The sequence below is a fragment of the Suillus subalutaceus genome (assembly GCF_016647625.1).
Source record: "Suillus subalutaceus strain FC151 chromosome Unknown DFJ58scaffold_195, whole genome shotgun sequence".
Classification (NCBI taxonomy): Eukaryota; Fungi; Basidiomycota; class Agaricomycetes; order Boletales; family Suillaceae; genus Suillus; species Suillus subalutaceus.
The window spans coordinates 21146-47038 of NW_024540444.1; the positions used below are offsets into that span (position 1 = coordinate 21146).

General features: G+C 46.5%; 10 protein-coding genes across 10 annotated transcripts; 5 read left to right on the forward strand and 5 right to left on the reverse strand.

The window, feature by feature from the left end:
* Positions 1-473: 473 nt before the first annotated feature.
* On the reverse strand, positions 474-965 carry DFJ58DRAFT_669673 (uncharacterized protein; the record flags this gene model as incomplete). The annotated part of the gene is made up of 2 exons (XM_041382804.1): positions 474-686; positions 735-965. The coding sequence occupies 2 exons, from the start codon at positions 963-965 to the stop codon at positions 474-476; spliced, it is 444 nt and encodes a 147-aa protein (XP_041237029.1).
* A 1655-nt stretch (positions 966-2620) lies between these two features.
* Positions 2621-3946, reverse strand: DFJ58DRAFT_846953 (uncharacterized protein; the record flags this gene model as incomplete). Its single annotated transcript, XM_041393383.1, has 9 exons — positions 2621-2632; positions 2677-2733; positions 2773-2881; positions 2992-3001; positions 3199-3220; positions 3290-3334; positions 3381-3526; positions 3640-3725; positions 3825-3946. The coding sequence occupies 9 exons, from the start codon at positions 3944-3946 to the stop codon at positions 2621-2623; spliced, it is 609 nt and encodes a 202-aa protein (XP_041237030.1).
* Positions 3947-7266: 3320 nt separating this feature from the next.
* Positions 7267-8351, reverse strand: DFJ58DRAFT_846954 (uncharacterized protein; the record flags this gene model as incomplete). The annotated part of the gene is made up of 9 exons (XM_041393384.1): positions 7267-7489; positions 7522-7579; positions 7636-7708; positions 7761-7811; positions 7868-7937; positions 7991-8024; positions 8085-8107; positions 8159-8251; positions 8314-8351. The coding sequence occupies 9 exons, from the start codon at positions 8349-8351 to the stop codon at positions 7267-7269; spliced, it is 663 nt and encodes a 220-aa protein (XP_041237031.1).
* Positions 8352-12264: 3913 nt separating this feature from the next.
* On the reverse strand, positions 12265-13477 carry DFJ58DRAFT_734972 (uncharacterized protein; the record flags this gene model as incomplete). The annotated part of the gene is made up of 3 exons (XM_041386568.1): positions 12265-13009; positions 13055-13182; positions 13235-13477. The coding sequence occupies 3 exons, from the start codon at positions 13475-13477 to the stop codon at positions 12265-12267; spliced, it is 1116 nt and encodes a 371-aa protein (XP_041237032.1).
* A 248-nt stretch (positions 13478-13725) lies between these two features.
* On the forward strand, positions 13726-15124 carry DFJ58DRAFT_818382 (S-adenosyl-L-methionine-dependent methyltransferase). The gene is given in 8 exon segments (XM_041391854.1): positions 13726-13747; positions 13771-13775; positions 13786-14000; positions 14050-14062; positions 14121-14269; positions 14326-14815; positions 14868-14974; positions 15023-15124. The coding sequence occupies 6 exon segments, from the start codon at positions 13816-13818 to the stop codon at positions 15063-15065; spliced, it is 987 nt and encodes a 328-aa protein (XP_041237033.1). The 5' UTR covers positions 13726-13747; positions 13771-13775; positions 13786-13815; the 3' UTR covers positions 15066-15124.
* A 115-nt stretch (positions 15125-15239) lies between these two features.
* Positions 15240-15792, reverse strand: DFJ58DRAFT_818384 (uncharacterized protein). Its single transcript, XM_041391855.1, has 4 exons — positions 15736-15792; positions 15580-15684; positions 15432-15512; positions 15240-15361 (listed from the first exon to the last, which is right to left on the reverse strand). Exons 1-4 carry the CDS (start codon positions 15760-15762, stop codon positions 15287-15289), a joined length of 288 nt encoding a protein of 95 aa, XP_041237034.1. The 5' UTR covers positions 15763-15792; the 3' UTR covers positions 15240-15286.
* An 835-nt stretch (positions 15793-16627) lies between these two features.
* On the forward strand, positions 16628-17775 carry DFJ58DRAFT_749784 (uncharacterized protein; the record flags this gene model as incomplete). The annotated part of the gene is made up of 6 exons (XM_041387689.1): positions 16628-16708; positions 16759-16914; positions 16973-17140; positions 17196-17408; positions 17458-17644; positions 17689-17775. 6 exons carry the CDS (start codon positions 16628-16630, stop codon positions 17736-17738), a joined length of 855 nt encoding a protein of 284 aa, XP_041237035.1. The 3' UTR covers positions 17739-17775.
* A 1884-nt stretch (positions 17776-19659) lies between these two features.
* Positions 19660-20940, forward strand: DFJ58DRAFT_171486 (uncharacterized protein). Its single transcript, XM_041379018.1, has one exon. It carries the CDS (start codon positions 19951-19953, stop codon positions 20836-20838), a length of 888 nt encoding a protein of 295 aa, XP_041237036.1. The 5' UTR covers positions 19660-19950; the 3' UTR covers positions 20839-20940.
* A 207-nt stretch (positions 20941-21147) lies between these two features.
* DFJ58DRAFT_710107 (uncharacterized protein) lies at positions 21148-21633 on the forward strand (the record flags this gene model as incomplete). The annotated part of the gene is made up of 1 exon (XM_041383809.1): positions 21148-21633. The coding sequence occupies one exon, from the start codon at positions 21148-21150 to the stop codon at positions 21571-21573; it is 426 nt and encodes a 141-aa protein (XP_041237037.1). The 3' UTR covers positions 21574-21633.
* A 3073-nt stretch (positions 21634-24706) lies between these two features.
* DFJ58DRAFT_618566 (uncharacterized protein) lies at positions 24707-24934 on the forward strand (the record flags this gene model as incomplete). The annotated part of the gene is made up of 1 exon (XM_041381001.1): positions 24707-24934. A coding segment is annotated over one exon (228 nt), but the record flags the coding sequence as incomplete, so codon positions are not given.
* Positions 24935-25893: the final 959 nt, after the last annotated feature.

Here is a 25893-nt window from a genome sequence, read left to right on the forward strand (position 1 = left end):
GGACAGCTTCAGGCATGCCTCAGCATGCAGACTTGATGGACCTTCCTGACGCCAATTGACTGACTGACTTGGAGGAATTTGGGGGGAAAACAAGTGTTCGTGAAGCATCATCACCATTGTTGACCTCTTTGTGCTTGCCCTTGTTCATGGCTGAAGTGCTGGCAACTGAAGTACATATAGAAGATGCACCTGGTGTTGAGGGAGTAAAGGGAGGCTGCTTGGCAGGATTAAAGAAGGAGGGGGGGTGGCATCATCAAGATGTTGTTATTGTCATTGTCTCCACTGCTACTGTTCTCGAGGTCTTCCAGCCCTTGGGACTGCTCCAGTGCATCAGCTTCTTGAAAGCTGGAGGCAGCTTAGCCAGTCACACTGGCAGATTGCAGCGAGTCAGAGGTAGATTGCAGCAGAGGGTGATAAGCGTGACTACCACATGCTTTTGACGGGATGATGGCATTCATTTTGTCGTATAGCGGTTATCCCTTGTTTCTAAAGCTCTTTGCAACAGGTATTTCCTGGATCACAAAAAAGTTAGTAGCAGTAGTAAGGAACAGTAGATAGGTACATACCCTAATAAGATTGACCCATACAGACTCAGACTCATGCGTGATATCAGAGCCTTGCTCATTGCTCCATGAGATACCTGAAAAGTTTGCCACACAATCAACAGTTGAAAAGGTGGCATGCATCTCGAATATTATTAGCACTAGAGGGTAGAGGGAGTGCAAAAAAAATACCCTAGTCCATTTTTGTGAACAGGCCTCAGCTGATTTCACTGCACCACTTGTAGTGCACAGCACCATCTTGGTGGCAGCCAGCAGCCAAAAGTTTTTGTCAAAATTTAGTCCATCACCCCCTTTTTCTTTATGGGCTGTGATGTAGTCGAGGAAGTGTAACTCATCAGCGCTTGACCAGTGGCATCTTTCAGCTTCTTGGCCTGCCGATCCACCACTTTTCTTCTCATCCATCGCTTTCTTTTTCACCATAGATGTATATAATAGTAATGAAAGGATACCACCAGGTTGTGAACAAATATTATGGCTGGACTTGGAAGTTCAAGTTCGGGTTCGAGTTGCTGGCATGTTGGATATGATATAATCTCTTGATTATCAATTATCACACTGATGTCACGCTGTACAAATCATGACAAAGCAAACTTGGTTCAAGTTTGTTCAAGTTAAATTTGCAAAAAGTGCATATCCGAACAGACTCTTAGTGTTTTGAATACAAGGATTCAAAAAAAAAACTGGTTATACCTGGGCAGTATCATGTCGGCTGCTGGCAGGCTGATAGCTCAGTGCTCGTGTCTCCAGGCAGCAGAATATGCACTATCATTCAAATCCTCACTGCAACAAAGGGCTAGTGAGGCAGTGGTGATTTAATAGCTGATGATAAGTCAATCACACGCACCGATCTAAGTCCTGGTTGCTGAATATCTTGTAAATCACTAAGATTCAGGAGCAGAGAAATTCACAATCAAGACATACATTTCTCGACATCAGTCAATATAAGCCTTGAAATAAAATTGGTACCAACAGAGAACTGACGAGTCAATGCAGTACAACTTCAGTGTCGAATGGACTGCTAAAGCATGTCCGATCCATGTAATTGTAATTTCAAAACATTGGTACATGCTCATGACAAGGTTCTCCCTTTTTTTTTGACTGTGACACCTTCAACCACGCTTTTCTGCAGTACCATGAGTTGTCAGGGTGTTCAGACTTGTGTACTCCATGACACCCTGCCCGTGAACACGTCTTCACTTGCTGGACTTGCGCCAATGCCTCTCTCAAGTTCAGTCTCTTTGTTTCCTCTCCATTGTGCCACACTAGCAGCCATGCAACCAGGAATGTACAAATTCATAAATCGTCAGAGTGGTACAGCAAGGAGACTGGCCAAAAACAACTATACATCTGTCATGGGTGAGTACCTCTCAAATGGCTTCTGACTTTGAAACATCTCAGGCTCGGCGGAGCCACCCAAGTAATGTTTGCAGACCGGAAGTGCCAGTGCAGCTACTAGTAACAGACCCCCTTCCCCATTAGACATTGAACATTTTCCAGGCATCAGATGCCTTGCAGTTCTAACAAGGTGGTTCCTGTGTGTTTCATGCACCAGACAAACAAGTTTGTCTGCTTCTAGCTCCTACTAGGCTTTCTGTCCTTTCTGAACTTTTACATTATAGTAGATATCACTACATGTACTGAGCACATGCAATTCGATGTTGCCCCCAATAGACAACTGCCATCACAGTATAGTATGCAGCATTTAGATCATAGAGAAAAAATATTGTCAGTAAGTTTCGAACCTGTACCATCCGGGAAGAACAGACTTGGAATCTGTTAACAGCTTGGCCCTGAAGTCTTATAGCTGACATTCAAAGACCTCTCCATGAACTCATGCCTGAGGTGCAATCATAGAGAAAAACTATTGTCAGCAGGTTTCAAACCTGCACCATCAGGGAGGAACAGATTTCAAATCTGTTAACAACTTGGCCATGACTCTTATGATTGACATTCAATGATCTCTCCATGAGCTCATGCACAAGGTCACTGTCAAGGTGCAATTAAGGAGAAAACATTGTCAAGAGGTTTCAAACTTGCATGAACAGATCTCAAACCTGTTAACCACCTGGCTAAGAATAGCTAAGATAAATCAACAAATTCAAGCTAAACATACCAAATGGTAAGGTCTGCCTGACAATGTGGCTGGTTGTGCAGACAAGAACAACAGTAGCTACTAATTAAAGTGTCGTGAACTGCAAATCAGACTCACAATTACTAGCTCATGCAAACATGGGAAGGATCTGATGTTAGTGGTGGTCTTCAATGAGAATGTGTGTAACAGTAGTGTCCTGCCATCACTTGATGATAGGCCGTACAGCCTGTATCAATGACAGCTTGTACTATGCATAATATCATGCGTATTATATTAGGTATATGGGCCAGCCCATTCATATGTAGGGCTGTGCGTCCATATGGTGGCCATACTTACGCATGACAACCTGTAGATGGAATCAACTTATAGTGGTCAGGAGAAGTCATGTAATTGAGTGTACCGAGAGGGTAGTTGCCAGCCAATGATGCCAGCAGGAACAAAAAACTGCTTCACCCTCAGAACAAATTTACAATATTACCACAGCCATCAAGCCAATGATTTGTTGCATTCATGTGATCACCACGCTACTCCTGAAACACTAACTTGCATGCAGGACACCACATATCTACAGCAAGCCTGAAATGTAGATTCAGGGATAGTGTTCTGTAGGAGATGCAACTCAGCGCCTACTCACCTCAGTGCACGCAAGTGACCACTCCCTCGTCGACACTCCTGCTGACTGAGACATTGAAAAAGATTCAATGGCAGCTATCACTGACACTTACAAAGTAGCGTCCCAAGCGCCAACTCAAAAGGAAATGCCTGATAGACTCAAACTGACACTTAAGGGTTATGAGAAATTGGTGAACGAGGTAGTTTTCATCTGTGGTACCCATCTCCTTGTTACTTGCTCCCACAACAGGAGTGGGATCTGGACTTGCAGAAACAAGTGGGCAACAGAGTAGTTGAAATGTAGCTCAAATACGTGTAACTGAGGTTCTGAAGAAGCGCATGCATGTGAGTCACATTCAAATTCATACATACACTGCCCACCATTTGTACTAGGTGCTGTAGTGTTCAAGCTCGGGCTAGCCTCGCAGAACCCCATTTCGCTATAGGAGTCAAGCAGCCTAGATATCCACATCGCATCCATACACCACTTCCTTGCAAAGTCTCAACTCACTCGACTCACTTATGTTGCGCCAGTCTATGTCCGACTCAGCCGATACGGATCCGTGGTCTCGGTCTCTCGCAGAAGAGCCAGGGTTGTCTTAACTGTCCCTTGCTTGTCAGATCGGCCATCGTGCACCTCGGCCGACCGTTCCGTCCCATCAGTACCAAATCCTCCCATGTCCTACCCATGTCCACCTATCTCCATTGGTGCGTTTAAGCTTATTTTACTGTTACTGAACGAACAGCAGGCGTTATTACATGTATTCCCATGGCCGCAGCACTCACGAGCCTTATTACATATCGACCCGAGTACCTCGCGTTTTGCTACTACTCTCGCCTGTGTGATTCCGGACGTTCACGCAGTTAGATAAATAGGACTCAAGTTCGTATTATCCCTTACTTCCCTTCCTTGGACATACGTGGTACCGTTGTAGGAGTCACCTTAGTTAGTCCTTGATTGTGCAAATTGATCCCCCTTGCTTTTATCATTGGACATGCCTTGACCGCTCTAAGTGCACTCTATCTAAGGTTTCTTTACCTAGGCCTTGTGAGATCTGGACCGCTACCGGTAGTCTTACATCGGCAACCCATACCTAGTCTTACCTTGTCATACCTAGTTATACCTGGACTCTCCTTACCTCGGCCTAGACTTACTTGCCGCTCATCGGCATCAGACTCCTCACCTCGCATTGGTATCTCGCATTGGTATCTCGCATCAGTGTCCTTCATCGGTATCTCACATTGGTGCCCTTCATCGGTATCTTGCGTTGGGTGTACCATCGGTATCCCATATCGCATCGGACATTCTCAGACTTGGACCTTCAGTCGGTCAGATATCTCAGGTCTTAGATCTTAGTTTCTTCCTTTCTCTTCCCTCGCACTATTAGAAGGAAGTGCTTCAATAGCAGTCCCCTTGGGTCGAAGTACTGCACTCGCACCCATTAGGATTTAGTAAGTTAGTTGGTATATCTAGCTGACTACTATTTCTTTCACCACAGCGCTACAGCTTATTTTGATAGACAGGTGGGCACTGGGTGGGGCGCTGCAAAGAGGAGACTCTTCCAAGTCAGAAAAAATGCTTGTAAACAACTTGTTTATTTGAGTTCAAAGTGCACGAAGTCCTATTACCTTGTATGTGTTTGTGACATGAGGCATGGGCCGTGTGGCCGATGATCACACATTCACACTTGTCAAATGCGGTAAGTGATAACCCCTGTCTACTGTTAACTTGGCAGCAGAAAATTTCAGATGACAGATCTTGCAGTCACAACTCCACCCGTTGTTCAACAACTGCAATCTCGAAATCACACATGACGCTGTATGCATCGTGACTAACCAACCACTGTCAAGTGGAGCATTAATGCTCGACAGGTCTACGAGTCGACAATTTCACACAGCTAACATCTTGACATGCCGCACTAGCATGAGAGCTCTTATTTAGCAAAAGATTTCAAACACACGGTGTCCTGCATGATTTGGGAATCATGCATGGACATGACTACTAGGCATCCCCCTAAAAGACAAAGTCTGTTAGCTTAGTCCTCAGACTAGTCAACACATACCTTGGTATCAAACCTTGGTCCAATAGTTTCAGTTTTCCCTCAGTGATTCATGAATCCACCATGTTTTGAAGAAAAGTCATATGCGAGATGGGAATCACATAATGACCTAGTTGATATGAGAAGCAAAATGAAGGTTAAGGTATTGCCTTTCATTTGGCTTATTCACTTTGGCTAGAGAAACCCATAGAGAAAAGTTCAAAGCCTAACAAAAACCTATCTAAAAAGCCCGTGCATTGTGTACTATTATTTGTTCCATTATTTCTGAGTTGTTTTCTCTAGTGTTTCTTTACTTTACTTTTCTATTAGGATGCTCTGACTAATCAGATGCTTCATAAAATTGTACCTACAGGGTATGATGTCATAATGATGTCATAGGACTTCACCTACACTCCTGCAGGTATTTTGGTTGAAAGATATGATATCATAGTGATGTCATAATGATGTCATGTTCCATGGAATTTGCTAGGACATTCCAATGACTCATAGTGACTCATAGTGACTCAGAATGATGTCATTATCCCACCATGAATATTCTGGAATGTTCTTTTGCACCTGCTAGAACATTCTGCTCCAGTTTTTGGAATATTCTTATCACATTCTGAAGTCATTACATCACCTTTTTACTTACATAATATTCCCACACAAAATGTATATAAGGAGAGCCCATTCTCCCCCAAAAAAATAGATCTCCCACTTGTTGCATTCAAGAATCTCCCTCTTGAGCAAATTGAACTCTCACCTAAGAAGCTTCAGTCTGAACAAATTGCTGCTTACAAAGCCCATTTCCTTTGTAAGAACTGTCCAGGCAAGTGCAGGGAAAGTGTTTCCCTTGAGATTACGTAAGTTTCTTGCGATAGAAACCCAGTTTTGTGAGACCAGTGTTTTCACCACGTAGTGTTTACTGACCAACACGAGCTTTGGTCACCGTTGTTATTTGTGAGACCAGCATTCTCACCAGGTATTTGTATACTGACCAACACGAGCTTTGGTCATTGTTGTTATTTGTCATTGTTTTTTATTTGTCATTGTTGTTATTTGTCATTGTTTTTATTGTCATTGTTGTTATTTGTGAGACCAGCGTTCTCACCAGGTATTTGTATATTGACCAACACGAGCTTTGGTCAACATAGTCACATTTGAGACCAGCTTCTCAACAGTTAATCGTATATTCAGGAAACCAGTTCAAGTGTCTAGACGGTATATCCTAGACAATCCCATAGTTTCAATCAGAGATAATAAAGCTCCGGCTAAGTTAATCTAACTGATTGGTTTAGCGAGCCTCCCAAGAACTCACACGTTATCTACCACGAAAGAAGAAAAGTCGTAGACCATGTTAATCGAGGACTGGCAAGAAGTCTTATCCAGTGTAATTGTGGTGTCATTACATTCTTACACGTATTTATATAAGACCCTCGGTTATTAAGACAATGGGTAAAGTCCCCAAAAAATAGTACAATGCTTGCAAACTACATAGAGACGGGTCAACTTATAAAAGACATGCAACTAAGTGAGGCCATTGGTTTGAACGAAAATACTATGAAAACAGAGAGAACATTGAGATGCAGACCTCACAGAACACATAGTTAGGCGCCCTGTTGTTCAATATCTGCGATCTGAAAATCACACACAATACTGTATGCATCATGACTAACCACTGTCAGGTGGAGCATCAATGTTCGATAAGTCAACAGCTTCACAAAGTCAACATCTTCACATGCACAGCTCGGGAGATCTAAGATCTTGTTCAAACAAAATGCAACATTTCAAACACATAGGTAAAGCCTCGTAAAAATGGTACAACTCTCGACTCTGGTAAAACACATAACAGACAAGCAACTAACTGAAGCCATTGGTGGATGCTAAGAAAGCAGAGTGAACATTGAGATGCAGACCTCACAGAAGAAATGTTTAGGTGTACCAATGTCGCATTCCTTATTCAAGCTTGGATGACCGTGTAACGTCCAGTGGCCATGTCGCACTTGAGGTTCCAAGTTGTGTTCTCGGCAAGCACAGCAAGGTCCTGCATCCAGATCACAGGGGTGTTGATGGCACCTCGCAAGATTGCAGTCTCTTGATAGTCTGACGTGATGTAGACATGCAGGATTGGAGTGAACTGAGCCTTGACACTACTCTCATCTCTGCGTTTTGGGCTGTGAGGGCTATGAAGGAGAATAGAGGAAAGATGACATACTCAACTTTGTTGAAGTAGAGCGCAGGCATGGGCATCAAATCTCCTTTGTTAAGAAAGCCTGGAGGTAGATGATACGCTCAGCTGAAAGATGAGCAGACAATGATGGTTGCAAACTGACTGCGAGATCTTGAACCGCTCCAGTCCTGTTCACAGCCTGCAGGATACCAGAGGTTCCCACTTGAGGGGGCTAGATATATTCGTCGGTGGCTGAGATAAATATCAATGGAAGCCAGACTCACAGAGAAATGATAGACATCGTTGGCCTGGGTCAGAGTTGTTTTCTCGCTGTCCTGCATCATGACTTACATCGGTGCTAGCAATCGCAGAGTGGATAAGAGTCGTTTACATTGATCTTGACGCAGGTTCCAGTGCTGATGACGTTCCCATTCACGACCTGGGTTTTGGAGAAAGCAAGTCTGTACAATAAATAAGCAACTTTCATGACTATGGTTCGCGTAGATCATCTTACTGGTTTGTGTAGGTCACCTGAGCCCTGTATGCGCCTGGAAAGAGAGGTCATATGCAAGTTGGCAACTTGGCAGCAAAAGAATAGGAACACCCACCTGTCTTCCTGAATGTGCTGACCCTGAAAAATTGCAAGGTTTGAAATCATCAAAGCAAAAGTATGCACACTTACTTCCAAACTATCAGGAAGAAGTCCTCATAGAGGCCTTTCAGGTCGCCGTTGATCAAAGTGAGCATGATCATCACCTCCTTGCTGAGGTCGTTGCTGCGGGATGACGGTGAGTCGGGTGACAAAGTCATGCAAAGTGATAGTGCAAAGACACTCACAACTGGAAGCTCAAATTCCTGATGAAAGGGCATGACATTGTTTCAGATTGTTAAACACAAAGTGCACTGGTTGGGATTGAGATTGGATGTGGATTGAAGAGCTTGAGTTCTACAGTTAGAGTCTCAGCAAGAAGGTTTCTATATGTTTCAAATTGCATAGGCTGTACCTCCTTCCTTGGTTTGCGAATTAGCCAGCATCTCCTTCATGTCGAGGTACCTGCTGTGGAGACTAAGTATATGGGTCCTTCTGATCTTCAAGGCGGTAGCACATGATGGTTCCGTCATGACTAGCTAGACAGCCAGCTTCTCCACAAACTGATTCCCTGGGCATTGCGCACTCAGAAGTTGTTGGCATCCCCGTTCCAGGGCGCACCTGTCCTTTGTATCTTCCTATTGTGCTCCTTTCATAATGTCACAGATGGACGGGGATAAGTACTGAGATTTGAACTGCCTGCTAAGGCAAACAACATTGGGATTGAATCAGCGCGCCTATGCTTATAGGGAGTTTGGTCATGGTTACGGTCGCAAGTAGGCACACGCAAACAGGAGTCCATGGGCCATGGCACATTTCGCGATGCGCGATTGCAATATCTTTTTGCTATGGCACATAAATAGTACTGGCCTCGCCAGTTCTGGGGTGAATCAACTGTCAAAGTCAAAGTTCAGTCAAACGAACTGCAAGAGGCTGAACCTACTTCGACCGGCGCATACACTCGGGATGTAAACTTCACCAATCGCCAATCCACTGATGGGATGCCCACATTGCAGGTTGCAGGAACGTTCAGAACATTCAAGGCGCTTCGCCCGCTCAGCCAGTTCTAGTGCAACATCACATTCAAGTGGCACCGCTGGACAAAATTAGATAAATAATTGCGGGGTGAAAAGGAAAATCACCCGTTTTTAATTGGCCTTACTCGGTCTCGCGAGGAGGCAGACTATTAGCCAGTATAGATATTAAAAGCACCACATGGATTCAGACTCCAAACTCGACCTTGATACATATCGTACAATGCTAGGGTAGGGAGTAAAATACGGGTGGGTGCGCAAATTTAAGAGTGCCTAGCGAGACAATAAATTTGAGTGAGAAGAGGCCTTGAAGAAAAATTTACGAGAGTACCTAGCAAGGAGCCAATTTCCTCAAGTCTCGCTAGTCAGACCATATAGAAGGAAGACAGTCGTTCTTTCTTGATTATGTGGTCTGCTTTCAGTTGGCCTCATCAATACCGTATTACAGTTTGATTACAAGCTTAGAGCCAGTTCGGCAATGAGATGTTGACCAACATTTGGCTGAACCCGTGTGAGATGTTCTTGGCTTGGAATTGCCCGAAGGTCGGAACTTGAATGGTATGTCGCATTTGGACTAACCCTAGACCAGGGCACACGCACTGTTATCTAGTAGGCAGGATATGATACTTCGTCCTTGGATTGATCCTCTATGGGTCCCTACTGCAATGTATTGTCAATCAGAAGTCCTGAATTTGATGCCAAAATGCCCAGAAGCTCGTCATCGCCTCATCCAATATGCAATCCTTCTAATCAGTATACTAATCAGCACCACAGCCAATTACCTAGATTCTGTCTACTCAAAGGATCCGGAGCCATATCACACATCTGCTCTCTCGGGCGAAGCATGGGTCATAGAATTATTGTCTGGTCACCCAGAACGAATCCAGTGTGAACTCGGCGTGCATGCACACATCTTTGCGGCACTCATATCTGAAATTCGTATCCTCGGACACACCGATTCCAAATTCATTTCATTAGAAGAACAACTCACAATTTTTCTGTACACTGCCATTACAGGATTATCTATCAGGCATGTCGGTGAAAGGTTTCAACGCTCGAATGATACAATTTCTCGGTAAGTGTCTGCTAATATTAGTATCATAGTCTCATAGTATTTTCTGCATAGTTACTTTCGCAAAATGCTCGTCATCTTCTCGTCCTCCCCCTTCTATACGAAACATGTACAATTACCCGATGCATCCATTCCCAAAAAAATTTGCTGTAATCCTAAATTCTGGCCATTCTTCAAGGATACCATTGGTGCCATTGACGGGAGCCATATCCATGCGTCGCCTCGTGCATTTGAATGAGGTCCCTACTGTAATTGGAAGGGATTTGTCTCCCAAAACTGCCTATTTGCTTGTAATTTCGAGCTCAAATTCACATACGCGCTCACTGGCTGGGAGGGGTCTGCCACAGACGCGCGTATCTATGAGGCCGCGGAGGGTCACGACCTTCATATTCCTACAGGAAAATATTTCCTTGCAGATGCAGGTTTCCCTCTGCAGCCCGAACTACTCATCCCCTACCGTAATGTACACTACCACCTCGCAGAATGGGGCCATGCAAGTATAAGGTGCGTGTTACTAGCATTATACTTCCTACTACGTACTAATACTCTACAGGCCAGCTACCAAAGAAGAGTTGTTTAACCTTCATCACGCATCCGCTCAAAACGTCATCAAGCGGATTTTCAGCGTCCTGAAATGATGTTTCCAGATCCTCCTTCTCACCCCACCATACGCTATGGGCATACAAGCCCAGATCCCAGCGGCATTGTGCAGCCTGCACAATTTTATCCGCCTTCACGATCCTGCAGAAGGTAGGCTACCTGACGCAGACTATTCCCTTGGCGATGAACCTGCTGCAAACTGGGAGCAGGGGCTAGTAGAAGGTCGCCCAGCTGTGCAAGACGACCTCCATTTGATGCGCGACCACATTGCTGAAGCAATGTGGGCAGATTACCAACGTGTTTTGCAAGAGAGACGCGCTCTTGGAGACGACAACGACAACCTATCAGACCAAGGTGTCTCAGACACTGACGAGGATGGACTGGGTTAATATGTACTAGTAGTATGTAGTTAGTAACTTGTACAATGTATTTGTCCTGATGAGCGGTTCTCATCAGCAACAGCAACCACAGCCATCTACTCCTGATCCGTTCCCAACCAGCAGCAACCACAGCCATCTACTCCTGATCTGTTCCAACCAGCAGCAACCACAGCCATCTACTCCTTCACATCAGCAACAGCAACCACAGCCATCTACTCCTGATCCATTCCCACCAGCGAAGACATGGAGAATCCATTGGCATTGCGAAGAATGTGATATGCGATACATGAGGTATTGATACTACATGTTGGTACGAAAAATGTAAGGAGCGGCAATACAAATGGTAAGTGTCATATACCATATTCCCGGGTACAGATCCGAAGATCCAGATCTCAGATCCGATCCAGATCCGATGGACATATCCATCGTCCGGTCCACAGATCCGATCTAACCCTTGTTTCATGTCCTGTTCATATAACTCTAACTATCGTTCATCTCCTTTCAGCATTCCTGTACACCGGTATACCAGTTATCCTTTACTTCCGTTATGCTTACTGATCCGCTACACTTACTGATCCGCTTTAGCTTAGACTTCATTCCCGGTTATGATACGTTATCTGTCCGACTTACCAATATGCTGTACACATACTTTGCTTATACTTCGTACATAGCCTCGCACCTTTGCTTATTGATCATTCCGTTAGTTATCCGTAGTATATAAACCCTTGTACATGCGCTGTAGTAGATCAGTTCGAATATCATCTTAGATTGCACTCATTCTGTCTGGACTCTAAGTCCCTCTATTATCCATCCGGACTTGAGTACGATACTCTTGGCTACTCCGAGACTTAGGATTGATTCCTATAGTCTATATATCCGTCTCTGTCCTCAGACAGTCCTCGCCCATTAGTTTCTAGTTCGGATCCAATCCGGATTAGCCATTACTATATACGTTCGATATCTGGAAGCCATAACGGATCCGTTACGAGACTTATCCGTCTCAATATACGCGATACTCTAGTACTCTGAAATAAGGGGCAAGACTTGGGAAAGGGGCACAGTGCACGAGCTGAGGCCGAAGCCCTTCGGATCCGATACGACTTGAGTACGGTCTTAACAGAGGTTGGCTCTCTGAGAAACAGGCAGATCTCCATCTGCACCACGCAAAATCGACAGGCCATGGGATATCATGGTTGGCACAACAACAACAGGTAGGTCAGATGGAGCCATCATATTCCTCTCGATAACGTCAGTGAGGCGATTGATAGTGCCTTGCATGTTCATGACGGTGGCCACTGGTGTGATCTTGGCAGCGACTTTAGCAGTGCTGCTCACCCCCGTCTGCGAGCTACCATGCATCGACACTCGAGCCTTCTTCAAGGCTGGTGGCTGGGACGATGGCTGGGACGATGGCACCAATGTTGACGAAAGGGGGAGAGATGATGACTGGGGACTGTTGGCATAGCTGGACATGGGGGTGCCACTGGAATTGTAAGATGATGTCTCCATGGAATTGAGCAAAGTGTTGGTGCGCACACGTTTGCTGGACTGGGAGCCAGTAGTGGTGGAGGTTGCAAGGAACAGGGCGCTCTGAGGTGGCATCATCAGGTCGGCGCTCATGTCCGGCACATCGCTAGGGCCAGCGGCTCCAGCAGACGTGCTTCCCCCGTCTACGTCAAGAAGGGCAAGCCCCCCATCAAGCACATCATCTATATCAACATCAATGGAGGCAGGGGCTGCGGTAGCGGGGGTGGAAGGCACGCCTTCCACGAGCACCGCTGTTTTCTCCCAAGATGGTATACATATCATCATATAGCGGCCACCCTTTGTTGCGAAAGGGGCGCATTGCAGATCGTGACTATTTTGATGTTAGTGAGTGTCGCAAACATATGCAATCACGTACCCTTGGAGCAACATATGTATTCCAAACGCTGTCAGCAGCAGGGCCCTCAATCCCGGCACCCCGCACATTGTCCCAATGAAAGCCGGATACATTGCGATAGGCCTCGATTTGATTGAATATTTTTTGAGCTAATAGTCTGATCAGATCAATCTCAATCTCAATCAAGATAAGATCACGTACTGCGGTCCATTTGGTCTTAACCATATTGCCCGTCTTTGGTGGGCCCATTGTTTGAATTGTCTCGTCGGAATTGATAGCAGTAGCTGCGCTGTTGAAGGTAGGCCCTGAGAAGTTCCCACCATCGCCAATCGCTGCGTGATTCCAGATGAAATGTTGAAGGAGGATATCCACCTCTGAGTCTTGCCATTGTGCCTTTGGCTTCAAGTTGTCGGCGGCCGTTTGTGTGATCTCAGGTTGAGCCATGAGTACCGTTGTGAAGTTTGCGCAGATGGCGGTAAGGGCGAGAACGCTAGTACAGATTCTTTGGCAACGATGACAGTCAATAAGATAGGAATTCATGGTAGATGTACAGGTAGGAGCAGTAAGGTTCAAAGTCCGACGTCTGGGACGCTTGAAGCCGAGAACATCTCACACGGGTTCAGCCAAATGTTGGTCAACATCTCGTTGCCGAACTGGCTCTTATATTGTACCGGCGCTGGGAAGGGCATAAAGTCACGTGTTTTGACTTCCACTTATGTCACTTAGATTTTTCCGACCAGCACTGGCAGCAGTATCGACTCCACCGGCCGTGACAATCCAAAATGCCTCGTGCAACTTCAGGACGTTTCTCGCGTGCCCACCAGCCGTCAATAAAATCAGCCGCTGCATCATCTTCATCCAAAAACCACAGTGCAAATGAAGGGACTTCAGCCGGCGTCCGTAACCCAATATTCAATACAGAAAGATTCGGACAACATATCTTGAAGAATCCACAGATTGCTCAAACGTACGCTCACAATTCTCATGTAATATAACTCGGGCTGATTCTACATCAGTATCGTGGATAAGGTTCGGCTCAGCTTATGTGTGCTGAATCCATCTCATAGATGCTAATCGTGACGTGTAGGCGAACCTTCGCCCCACGGATAAAGTCCTCGAAGTTGGCCCTGGTACAGGTAACCTTACTGTCAAAATTCTTGAACAAGCCAAAAATGTTACTGCTGTGGAGATGGACCCACGGATGGCAGCTGAATTAACGAAGCGAGTTCAGGGGAAGTGCGTGTACTTCTTCCCATCTTAATATCATTAACTGACGGGCTACTCCTCGGAAGACCAGAACAACGAAAACTCGACATAATCATCGGAGACTTTGTAAAAGCTGATCTCCCATATTTCGATGTATGCATATCCAACACGCCCTATCAAATATCATCACCACTTGTCTTCCGCCTCCTCTCTCATCGACCAATCTTTCGTGTGGCAATTCTCATGTTCCAAAGAGAATTTGCCATGAGGCTTGTTGCTCAGCCCGGGACAGAGCTCTGGTCGCGGTTATCTGCGAACGTACAGCTTTATTCAAAGGTAGACCTAGTTATGCACGTCGGCAAAAATAACTTCCGACCAGCACCGCAAGTTGAGTCGTCAGTGGTCCGACTGGTACCTCTCGATCCTCCTCCCCCCATCAAGTTCGAGGAATTCGATGGGCTGGGTAGAATCATCTTTTCGAGGCGAAATAAAATGGTGCATGCTACATTCATGGCAAAAGGGGTCATCGAGATGCTGGAACAAAACTGGAGAACGTGGTGCTCGACTCAAAATAAGGTGATTTCAGTTTTTGTATGTTGTAGATGGAGACTTGACCGCCATAAATCAGATAATCGATGACGACGCAAACATGAAAGCTAAAGTAGAAGAAGTCCTCAGCTCATCGGGTTACTCGGAACAGCGGGCAGCCAAGATGACCCTTGACGATCTTTTAAAGTGAGTCATATTAGTTTTGTCTCCTGTGCTTTCTTATCAGTTCAACAGACTGCTATCCGCATTTCATGACGAGGGCATACATTTTGCTTGATAGAACGTTTATCGGATGTATTGTATTAGGCTGGTGAATATACGCCCTATTGCTGCACATGTGCCAATCAGACTCGAAGAATAACAAGGTTGCATTGGCACCCTGTCTAACTCATAGGACAGTCGTTTCTTCTAATCAAGTGACAGTCTTGCATTGATCAACCATTACCAACATGTTCGTTCACCGCTTCCCACGAATCAATCCAACCCCAAGCTTGATCGCTATCCAGGGCGCGTGGACACACTGCATGAACCCCAGTGTGAAATGAAAACGACGGAAATGAGCTGGAGGACGCGGTATGTTTTTCTTTCATCTTCTCTGTGGGGCGGATAGGTAATCGTACTCACCGTTCGATGCACGAAATAGAGCCTCTTTATTTGGAATCGTATGTTCCAGTAGCTCACTCCGATCGCCAGACGGCATACAACACAGCTGAAAAAGAACGAGGTGCGTCGCAGGGAATGCTCGTTCGTTTGTTGTTAACTGTCGCTGATGCTAATGTTCGCGCTCGTAGCAGAACACGAATCCGATTATCCAGAGGCTTAGCTTCGACATCAATGTCCGACCAGGAAGCAAATAAACAGAGTGAGCTAAGAGGGAATGTTCCAGAGCCGATCAGATATGTAAAATGCGCTAGTATATAGGCAACGCACCTGACTTGCAACTGCAATCCTCCAATCCCGACAGCAGTAAACATTGGAGAGGCATTCTCATGCCTCGCATCGATTGGCCTCTCGTCTGACCATCCCTGCTATCCTCGTAAGTGCTGATTTTGGAATTTGACCGATGAAAGCTGAGATGGTGCTGCACTCGGTAGTGACAATTCTGGAGCATGTCCTCACCTACTACTAAAACGAAAGAGACAGCGATAACACCTCGCCGGAAATTTAAAGGACACACTGATGCTGCCCGGGGCGCCATACACCTACCAGGCGGACAGCGGATCATCACTTCTTCATGGGATGGCTCGTTGCGGGTATGGAACTTGGAGAGCGGGAAATAGATAGGAGAAGACTGGAGGGACGGAGAAGGTAGAGTGTGCGAGATAGCACTGTCTCCGGACGGGAACAAAGTTGTTAGCGGGGGTGAGGACGGTGTGGTGAGGTTGTGGGACATCGACACAGGTAAGATTGTTGCTAAATGGACGGGGCACACAGACAAAGTGAGGTCTGTCTGCTGGAGTCGGGATGGTCGGAGAGTGTTAAGCGGATTTGTCGATGGGACTGCAAGGCAATGGGACGTAGAGAACGGAGAGACAATCCGCGAGCCAGTCGAGACGGAACACAAAGAAGTGTTTGTAGTCGTCTATTCACCAGACATGGCCTTGATTGCGACTGGTGGATACGATGGTTCGACTAATTCTAGAACTACCGAGGCCTCGGTCCAAATCTGGGACGCAAAGACAGGCAAGCTTGTTGCAACTCTCAAAGAACACATATGGGAAATGGACTAGTGACTTGCCTGGCTTGCACCAAGGACGGAAAAACGCTTGTTTCTGGGGTCATTGGGTCACCCGATTAGGACATGGAATACAACCAAATGGGAGCAGATTGCACTACTGGATGAGCACACCGACAGTGTTCATAGACATTGCGATATCACCCAATGACCGCATACTTGCAAGCGCATCGCGCGACAAGACAGTGCGATTGTGGAACCCGAGAACGGCCAGCCTATCAGTTCGCCCCTCCAGCACGCAGAGGAAGTGAGCTACGTGAGGCTACGTGTCCTTTTCCGCGGGTGGACAGCTACTAGCAACTGGCTGCGGAACGACAAAAACGCGTACGCATGGGATGTTGGTGCGATTGTAAAAGAAGCTGGACTCAACGACCTTCTTTCGGATTCAAAGGTGAGTTGACATGCATGTCTCATTCATTTCATTCTGACAACTGAACATACTCTGCCAGGCCAACAAATCTGAACTCGATGTACGTGACACCTTCATTAAAGGATCTCGCTGTGCTCAACATATACACTCTAGGCTAATGCTACACGACGTCCGGTCCAGCGACGTCCACCTGCTTCTCGAGCATCCCCAGGTTTTTTTCGATGGAGCTCCACCAGATCGTTCTCATGTATGTCATTATTACTATCGATCCGATTTTGTTTTCCTGACCTTCGTGTTCTCAGTTCAGCCGTCCCAACTCCTCAGCACCACCAGGCGGCACGTTTCTTGGCCGCTTGTTCCACCGTAGCCCTTCCGATACCCATGATACGTCACCGTCCTCCCCACCCGACTGGGCTCGAAACCTTTTGAAATGGCGTGGGCGAAGCGGCGAAGGCATCGAGTTGCAAAGGGACAACCCTGCAGCTGTTGATGTTCCGTATGCAAAGGGCAAACGTGTATGTTTTCTCTCCTCCGTCGTTCAACTTCACCTAATATCACGTAGAGAAACGCTTCAGCAAGGGAGGTTGCGTTAGCGAAAAGCAGAAAATGAAACCATTGCACTTCAAGAACTCTACTACGGGCAGCTCGCAGCCTCCCAAGCCCAATGTCGCTAAGCCATCTTCACAACCACAGGCAGCTGACTCGTCGTCGTCCACCACACCAGCCATGGGCCATGCTACAACGACTACTGGTACAGCTTCAACGCCCTCGCGCCCTGATATAACGATAAGACAGGGTGGACTATGGACTCGCTTCTGGCTCCTTATTTGTTGTACGTCTACTGAGTATACTGATGGTCATCATTAATATATTATTTCCTCGGCGGCGCGTACTTTTCTAGTTTGATTTGGATGTATATATCTTCATTGATGTGCTCTACCAATTCCTACTGCTCGCTCTGTTACATGACTGATGATTTGGAACCATTCTTTTGTATGATACCACATACCACTTCATCTTCCATCACCACACGTACATTCTGCGCTCTGCTTGAGTATTTCAAGAACTTGTCGTTACTGTCACATCGTGCACTATACCGTTTCCATCTCTTTTCACGATGTTCTCCCTATACTGACATGTTGGACGCGTGTCCCAGCTGTTTTGATGTTTGAATATTCCTGAAATCCAACAGTTTATGGACTTTTGCTGGCTCAAAAGGTTTAATGAAGCTAAGGTATGTCACGACAAGTAGGTTTTGCATCATAATGTCTGTGACGGCGTTCTATGCTAGTCTACAGTATATGATATGTGAAATATAAAATGCGGTCGATCGAGTGCAAATACACACTGGTTTCCGTTAAGTGTACTGAAAAACAACCGTCCTCCTGCTTCCCACTAGATGCGGAGTGTATCGCGGAGAAACCGAATTTTCACTCTAGGCCACCCTGGCAACGTGCTCTTCCTCCTAAGTAGGTGATGAAACATCAAGTTTAATGGCGTCCTGCTTCATGTGTCTTCCGACTGCATCAATGTGTCATGCAAAGTGCATCATACATTTTGAGGTTTCTCTACCTTTCAGGTTTCGAAGTCAGCGCGTCTTCATGCCCAAGAACTCGAGCATTCTCCCAGTCCCTCGTAGACTGCGAGATTGCTCGAGACAAGTGCAAGCGTATGGCTTCATCTACACATAATCCTATTGATCAACAAGGACTCGTGATGGGCAGTTTACTGGGTAAGTGAGGTGTACTGAACGGAATAGAATAGCCAGTCACTGTAGGGGGACGAACCATTTCATGAAGCCAAAGCTGCGTCTGTACAGCAACAATCAGGAAACGCGCCTAAGGCTGAGTATGGCCCGGGTGGTCATACCTGTGGGATTTGAATGGGATTACTGAAAACGCTGGGTACGGTAAACGACGAGGGCAGAAGATGTTATAACGAGATGGAGAATGCAGACCTGAATACCTGAACTGCAGCAGCGTAGCATGTCGTATATTGAAAATGTCGACTGAAAGCCACGCCATGTGACCGGAGACAGATGATTCTTGGGCGCTTCAGCGGCACAGCCTATGCTGTGTATAAGCTGTGAAGCGAACACGAGGATGAAGCATGTACAACGTACCAGGAAGCCAAGGATTCAATATTCAACTCTGATTTGACCAAAATAGCCATTATTCCCTGCTGCCCATCCATCACTGCTGTCCTCGTAAGTGCTGATTTTGGAATTTGATCGATGAAAGCTGAGATGGCACCGCGCTCGGTAGTAGGCATGGTTTCATCCACCACTGAAATGAAAGAGACACCAGTAATTACGCCTGACCAGAAATTTGAAGGACACACTAAATGGGTCCGGGGCGTCATACACCTGCCAGGCGGACAGCGGATCATCACTTGTTCAGAAGACGGCTCGCTTCGAGTATGGAACTTGAAGAGCGGGAAACAGATAGGAGAAGACTGGCGACATGAAAAAGACTGGTCGGACGAAGAAGACTTGAAAAAAAGGAAAGTGGCCAGTATAGCGTTGTCTCTGGACGGGAAGAAAGTGGTTAGCGGGAGTGGGGATGGTGCAGTGAGGTTGTGGGACATCGACGCATGCAAGGTCATTGCTAAGATGTGTCATGAACGCTGTTTGCTGACTTTCGATCACATTTCCTTTTTCGTAGTACCAGTACTTACATCTTTTTCGTTTCGGCTTTCTCTCCTTTCCCAGTTTCGTGCTCGTCTATTTTGATAGGTATAACCTACGTTCCTGTATTTCTGTATTCTAACGTCGTCTATTTTGATAGTCGTTGTGGTTGTCGCTCGACGTCTCGCCTCGGCTCTTCTCTCTTCTGATAGAAGCACGAAACTGCTCTTACCGACCCGAGACCTCTTTCTAACGTCAATCACACATTTTCCGTCACGTTTAAACCAAACACTCGAACGCCTTCTCCAATCTCGGAGACCTCTGATCCTTCTACACATTCAACCAACTCCTTCCCTGAAATACCTCAACCCCGACTTTCAATCTCTATTCAACCTCCTTTTCAAGCCCCTAAACCGTCGTCACATTCTACCATGTCTACTTCCGGCTCAAAATCTGATAAGACGCTCTTGTCTCGCCCTGATGACTTCAGTGGTGTCAAGGGGACCGTTTCCTTCAAAACCTGGTGGCGACAGGTCCGCGTAATGTTCGAAGCGGAACCTAAGATTTTCACAGATGATAAAAAGAAGGTTTTATTCGCTACGTCTTGCATGAAGGGAGGTAGTGCTGGTCTTTGGGCTGACAACTATACCGAAGAACAGTTTTCCTTACCTTCCGCTCAACGTTGGAGTTTTGTCGACTTCGAGGCCGCTCTAAAGGCTTCGTTCGACGATGCAAATGCCAAGCGCGAGGCTCAACGTCAACTTGAGCTCTTAAAGCAGGGCAGCTTAACTGCGGAAGAGTTCTTTGTTCAATTCGATCAGCTTGCTCGAACCGCAGGATGGTCCGCAGGGAGTGATGATCATTTGAATCTCCTTCTTGAACGAGCTCTCAATTCTCGCCTTGTGGATCGTATCTGGGAAAGTTCTGACACTATCAAGGCCGGAACCTTCGCAGCCTGGAAGGCAAAGGCGATCGAGCAAGATCAACTCTATCGTCAACGTGAGGCTCGTCGTCAGCGTCCTCACCTGCCTGTCCCTCCTCCACCCCGAGCAAACTCTACCCAGACTCCGCGTTCCACTTCCTCTCCCCAACAATCTTCTTCTGCGACCCCGACTATGGGAACTTTTAGTGGTCAAGGTCTTCCTATGGACGTCGATGCTTGTCGTCGTCAAGGATTATGTTTCAAGTGTGGCAGACACGGTCACTTAGCTAAAGACTGTCTTCAAGGAAAACCAGCGGCGATACGAGCGGTCCTTGAAGAACTGCCTGAAGAAGATAAGGAGGATATGAAGAAGTGGTTGGGTGAAAAGGGTTTTTAAGAAAGTCGGGAGGTGGCGCGCCCTCTCTGACCAATTTGAGTTCTTCATTTTCTCTACCTTGTAACTTCCAGTATGCAAACACGAAACCTTATGTTGAAGAGATTGAAGACGAGGACTCAAAACAAGCGCATAGCGAGCCGAAGGAAGGGAGTGAAGCCCCGAACCTGAAGCTCTCATCTAAAGGGAAAGGCATTCCTCTGGAACGTGGAAGTGGTAGATCCGAAGGTGAAGCTGCTGCTAGTAACCTAAGGGGACCCCACGATGCCGAAGTACCTGCAGCAAGACTACGACCCTGGTCTGCTATTTGGTATGCTCAACGTTTTCAGGGACCAGCCATTTGAGAAAGCTATGAGCTTACTTCGAATGTTGGTTCACCCAAAACGCCATCTCGAAACCACTGCAGAAGTCCTTAAAGAGTTAAATACACTTTCACTTGAGGAAGCCTCAGAAGCGATCAACGAACTTAGTACTCCCAAACGTTACATCCGAGGAACAGGAAATTCGTTGACTTTAAGCGCAATACTAAATACTCTTGATGACCGTCGAGGTTTTAGTGTAAATGCACTCGTTGACAGTGGGTGCACAGGCTCCTCAATTGATGCGGGTTTCGTAGCAGCCAAAGGAATAAACACGCAGAAGCTGGCCCGTCCAATTCCCGTTTACAATGCCGATGGAACTCTCAATGCAGGGAGGTGTGATCACAGACTACGTCACCCTTCAACTAACGATCGATGATCATATCAAACGTCTCACTTTGGGAGTTACGGACCTCGGGAAGGGAGAGCTATTTATCGGACATGAATGGCTTAAACATCATAATCCCTCTATCGATTGGACAGCCGGCACACTCAACTTTGACCGTTGCCCGAAGACTTGTTCGTATGCTCAACATTTATTTGGGCCTGAGCAAACGGAGGAAGACGAGGAGTTGAATTGCGTGAATAGCGATCCAGAGTTGACCCTAAGCGAGGGAGAGAGATTGTTCGCTTTCGATTTCGACGGCTACATGAAAGAAGGGACTTTGCATATTAAAGCCCACACTACAACGTCTCAACAATTAGCCGAAGAAGCGTCCAGAAAAAAGACTGAGAAGACTTTCGAGGAGATGGTCCCAACTTCGTACCATGACTTCAAGGACATCTTTAAGAAAGAATCTTTTGACGAGCTCCCGCCACTGAAAACCCTGGGATCATGCGATTGAGTTAGTTCCAGGGGAGCACGCCATTGATTGTAAAGTCTATAATCTTAGTCCGGAGGAACAACGAGAACTTGATGCGTTTCTCGAAGAAAATCTCCGTTCTGGTCGGATCCGTTCGTCGAAGTCCCCATTTGCATCTGCATTCTTCTTCGTAAAAAAGAAGGATGGGAAACTTCGACCAGTACAGGATTATCGAAAGCTTAATGCATGTACCGTGAAAAATCGGTATCCTCTCCCTCTCATCCAGGAACTCGTCCATAAGCTCAAAGGTGCCCGGTATTTCACTAAACTGGACATCCGCTGGGGGTACAATAATGTACGAGTTAAGGAGGGCGACGAATGGAAGGCGGCTTTTCGTACAAATCGAGGATTGTTCGAGCCACTAGTAATGTTCTTTGGCTTGACTAATTCCCCGGCTACGTTTCAAACGATGATGAACGACATTTTTCGAGACCTTATCAGTGATGGAAAGGTAGTTATTTACCTAGACGACATCCTCATCTTCACTAAGACTCGAGAAGAACATCAACGTATTGTACGCCGCGTCCTCCAACTCCTTCGCAAGAACAAACTTTATCTCAAACCCGAAAAGTGCGAATTCGAGGTGAGCGAGATCGAGTACCTAGGTCTCGTCATTTCGGAGGGTCAGGTTAAGATGGATCCTGTTAAAGTTAAGGGGATCATGGATTGGCCTGTACCTACCGCGAAACGCGAACTACAAGCGTTTCTCGGATTCGTTAACTTTTATCGAAGGTTTATTCGAGGATATGGAGATCTTGCGAAGCCTTTAACGAGCTTGACGGGAAACGTAGATTGGTCCTGGGGAGGTCAGCAACAGGAGGCATTTGACACGATCAAGGAACATATATCTTCTGCTCCTGTTCTTGGCATCCCGACCGACGAAGACCCTTATCGTGTGGAGGCTGACAGTTCAGGGAAAGCTATTGGGGCAGTGCTCTCGCAGTGCCAAGAGGGTGTTTGGAAACCCATCGCTTTCCTGTCAAAAGCATTAAATGAAACTGAGCGGAACTACGAAATTTACGACCGTGAGCTACTTGCAATTATGACTGCACTCGCAGAGTGGCGTCATCACCTCATGGGAGCAATGAACGATTTCGAGGTATGGACAGACCATCAGAACCTCGCGTATTTCCGCAAGCCTCAAAAGTTGAATCGTCGGCAAGCCCGGTGGGTGACAGAACTGTCGAATTATCATTTCAGTCTGCATCATAAACCCGGAAAGACCAACCAACGAGCAGACCTTCTATCGAGACGATCAGATCATCAGGCGGGGGAGAATGACAACGAAGATATCGTCGTTCTTAAGCCTGAAATATTCCGTCAAGTAGAGCTCAAGACTGTAGACGAGGATTTTCTTACTCGCGCTCGTCGTCGTCACGCAAACCGAGATGCAGTCGTCACTAAAATGCTCACATTGAAGGACAAAGACTGGTCAGAGTCGGAAGGTCTCGTTACCTGGAAGGGTCGAGTCTATATCCCTATAGATCGTAAGCTTCGAGAAGACATCATTCGGGAACATCATGACTCCATTTTAGCGGGTCATCCAGGGAGGTATAAAACTCATGAGCTGATTACTCGTGACTATTGGTGGCCACGGATCTTAGCTGACATTCGGCGCTATATCGATGGTTGTGAGAGCTGCCAATGCACCAAACCAAGGAACACTCAACCTGCTGCCCCCCTACATCCGAATGAGATCCCCACGCAACCTTGGGAACATATATCTGTGGATATTATCGGTCCACTCCCAGAATCGGTAGGTAACAATGCGATCCTAGTCGTTGTCGACCGATTCTCGAAGATGATTAAAGTGGTGCCGACGAACACAGAAGTCACATCCCTAGGAGTTGCACGAATCTTCCGAGATTATATATTTCGAAGCTATGGTCTGCCTCGTAAGGTCATCAGTGACCGAGGCTCGAATTTCGTATCTGCCTTCATGCGCGACCTCTACCAACTTCTCGATATCCAGAGTAATGCGAGCACAGCCTACCACCCACAAACGGATGGTCAAACTGAACGAATCAATCAGGAGATAGAACATTACCTACGTGTTTTCTCCAACTACCATCAAACAGATTGGTCTGAGTGGCTCCCCCTCGCCGAGTTTGCCTACAATGACAAGGTCCAGTCTTCGACCGGTCATTCACCATTCTTCATCAATTATGGCTATCATCCACGAAAGGGAACTGGATTTCGTCGAGAAGTTAAGGCAGAGGCAGCGAAAGACTTTGCAGAGCAGGATGCGAAAGACACGGGAAGAAGCGGAATCAGCACTCAAACGAGCTGCTGAGGATATGAAACGATTCTATGATCGGAAACGGAGTGAGTCACATAACTTCAAAATTGGAGACCAAGTATGGTTAGAGGCTACTCACATTTCGTCTGATCGACCCGCCAAAAAGCTCAATGACAAACGCTTCAGTCCGTTCAAGATCCTAGAAAAACATGGAGCTTCTGCTTATAAGCTTGCCCTTCCTGGTACTTGGAAATCCATTCACCCGGTCTTCAATGAATGTGTTCTATCCCCGTTTACACCCGCCGAATTTCCTTCCCAAAGAAAACCACCGCCGCCGCCGCCTGTGCTAGTTGATGGTTACGAGGAGCAAGAAGTCGAAGAGATCTTGGACTCACGACTTCAGCAGAGAGAGATTAGAGTATCTCGTGCACTGGAAGGGTTATCCTCGTGAGGAACGAGAGTGGTTGTTAGCTTCCGAACTCAGAAACGCACCTCAAGCCATTGCCGACTTCCATCGCAAACACCCTGCAGCACCACGCCCTATGCCAACAATGAGGTTGCGTTTCCAGGCGCTCGAAAATTTAACTGTACCAACACGAGTGCCACGTCGACTATTCAACTGGGAGGACGGAACATTTGAACGGGACCTCCATTGGTCGCGGGACGCGACCATTTGACGAGGGGGTATTGTCATGAACGCTGTTTGCTGACTTTCGATCACATTTCCTTTTTCGTAGTACCAGTACTTACATCTTTTTCGTTTCGGCTTTCTCTCCTTTCCCAGTTTCAGTGCTCGTCTATTTTGATAGGTATAACCTACGTTCCTGTATTTCTGTATTCTAACGTCATCTATTTTGATAGTCGTTGTGGTTGTCGCTCGGCGTCTCGCCTCGGCTCTTCTCTCTTCTGATAATAGCGCACACTGCATTGTGGATGATGATAGCCTAGCTAGGCGCTACCCAAACCTCAGTCTACTCAACCTACGACAAGACACTCTAACCCATTAAAGTATTGCGCCGAAAAAGTACCAGTGATGATACTCACAAAAATGCTATCCCAGGGGAAATGGGTCAGAGACGTGGCACAGTCACGGTGGCACTGGGCAGAAGCAAAAGCTGCTACCAAACAAACAGTCACGTGTTACAGTGGCTAGTATCTCTAAACTTACGACTCTCTGACTACAATCTCTGTGATACGTATACACTTGGTCGTGTCAATTTCCCAATTAGTGCAACGCCTTGCAGCCCTCCGAGATCTTGGGTTAGCAAGCCCTGCAACTTGAATGGTGTCCGCAATATCCACGGTCGCATCTTGATGGGTTCTTATAGACAAGGTACATAGTACTCACTCGTGCGCGAAACTTGACCACATTTCCGAATGCAGATGCATATGGAATGTTTTTATGATGCGCAGTCTTTTGCGGTGTGTGGCGTTCTTGCTGGCATGCGGCCGCTATTAAGATAATACTTAATGAATTTTCTGCTTTTTTCGGTCCTTGTTCCGACACGGCTCAGCGTCGCTGGGTACAATCTGGTGAGCTTGTCCCAATCTATTTCAGATCGCTATTAAATCTTTTCCAAACATATGATCATGCCCG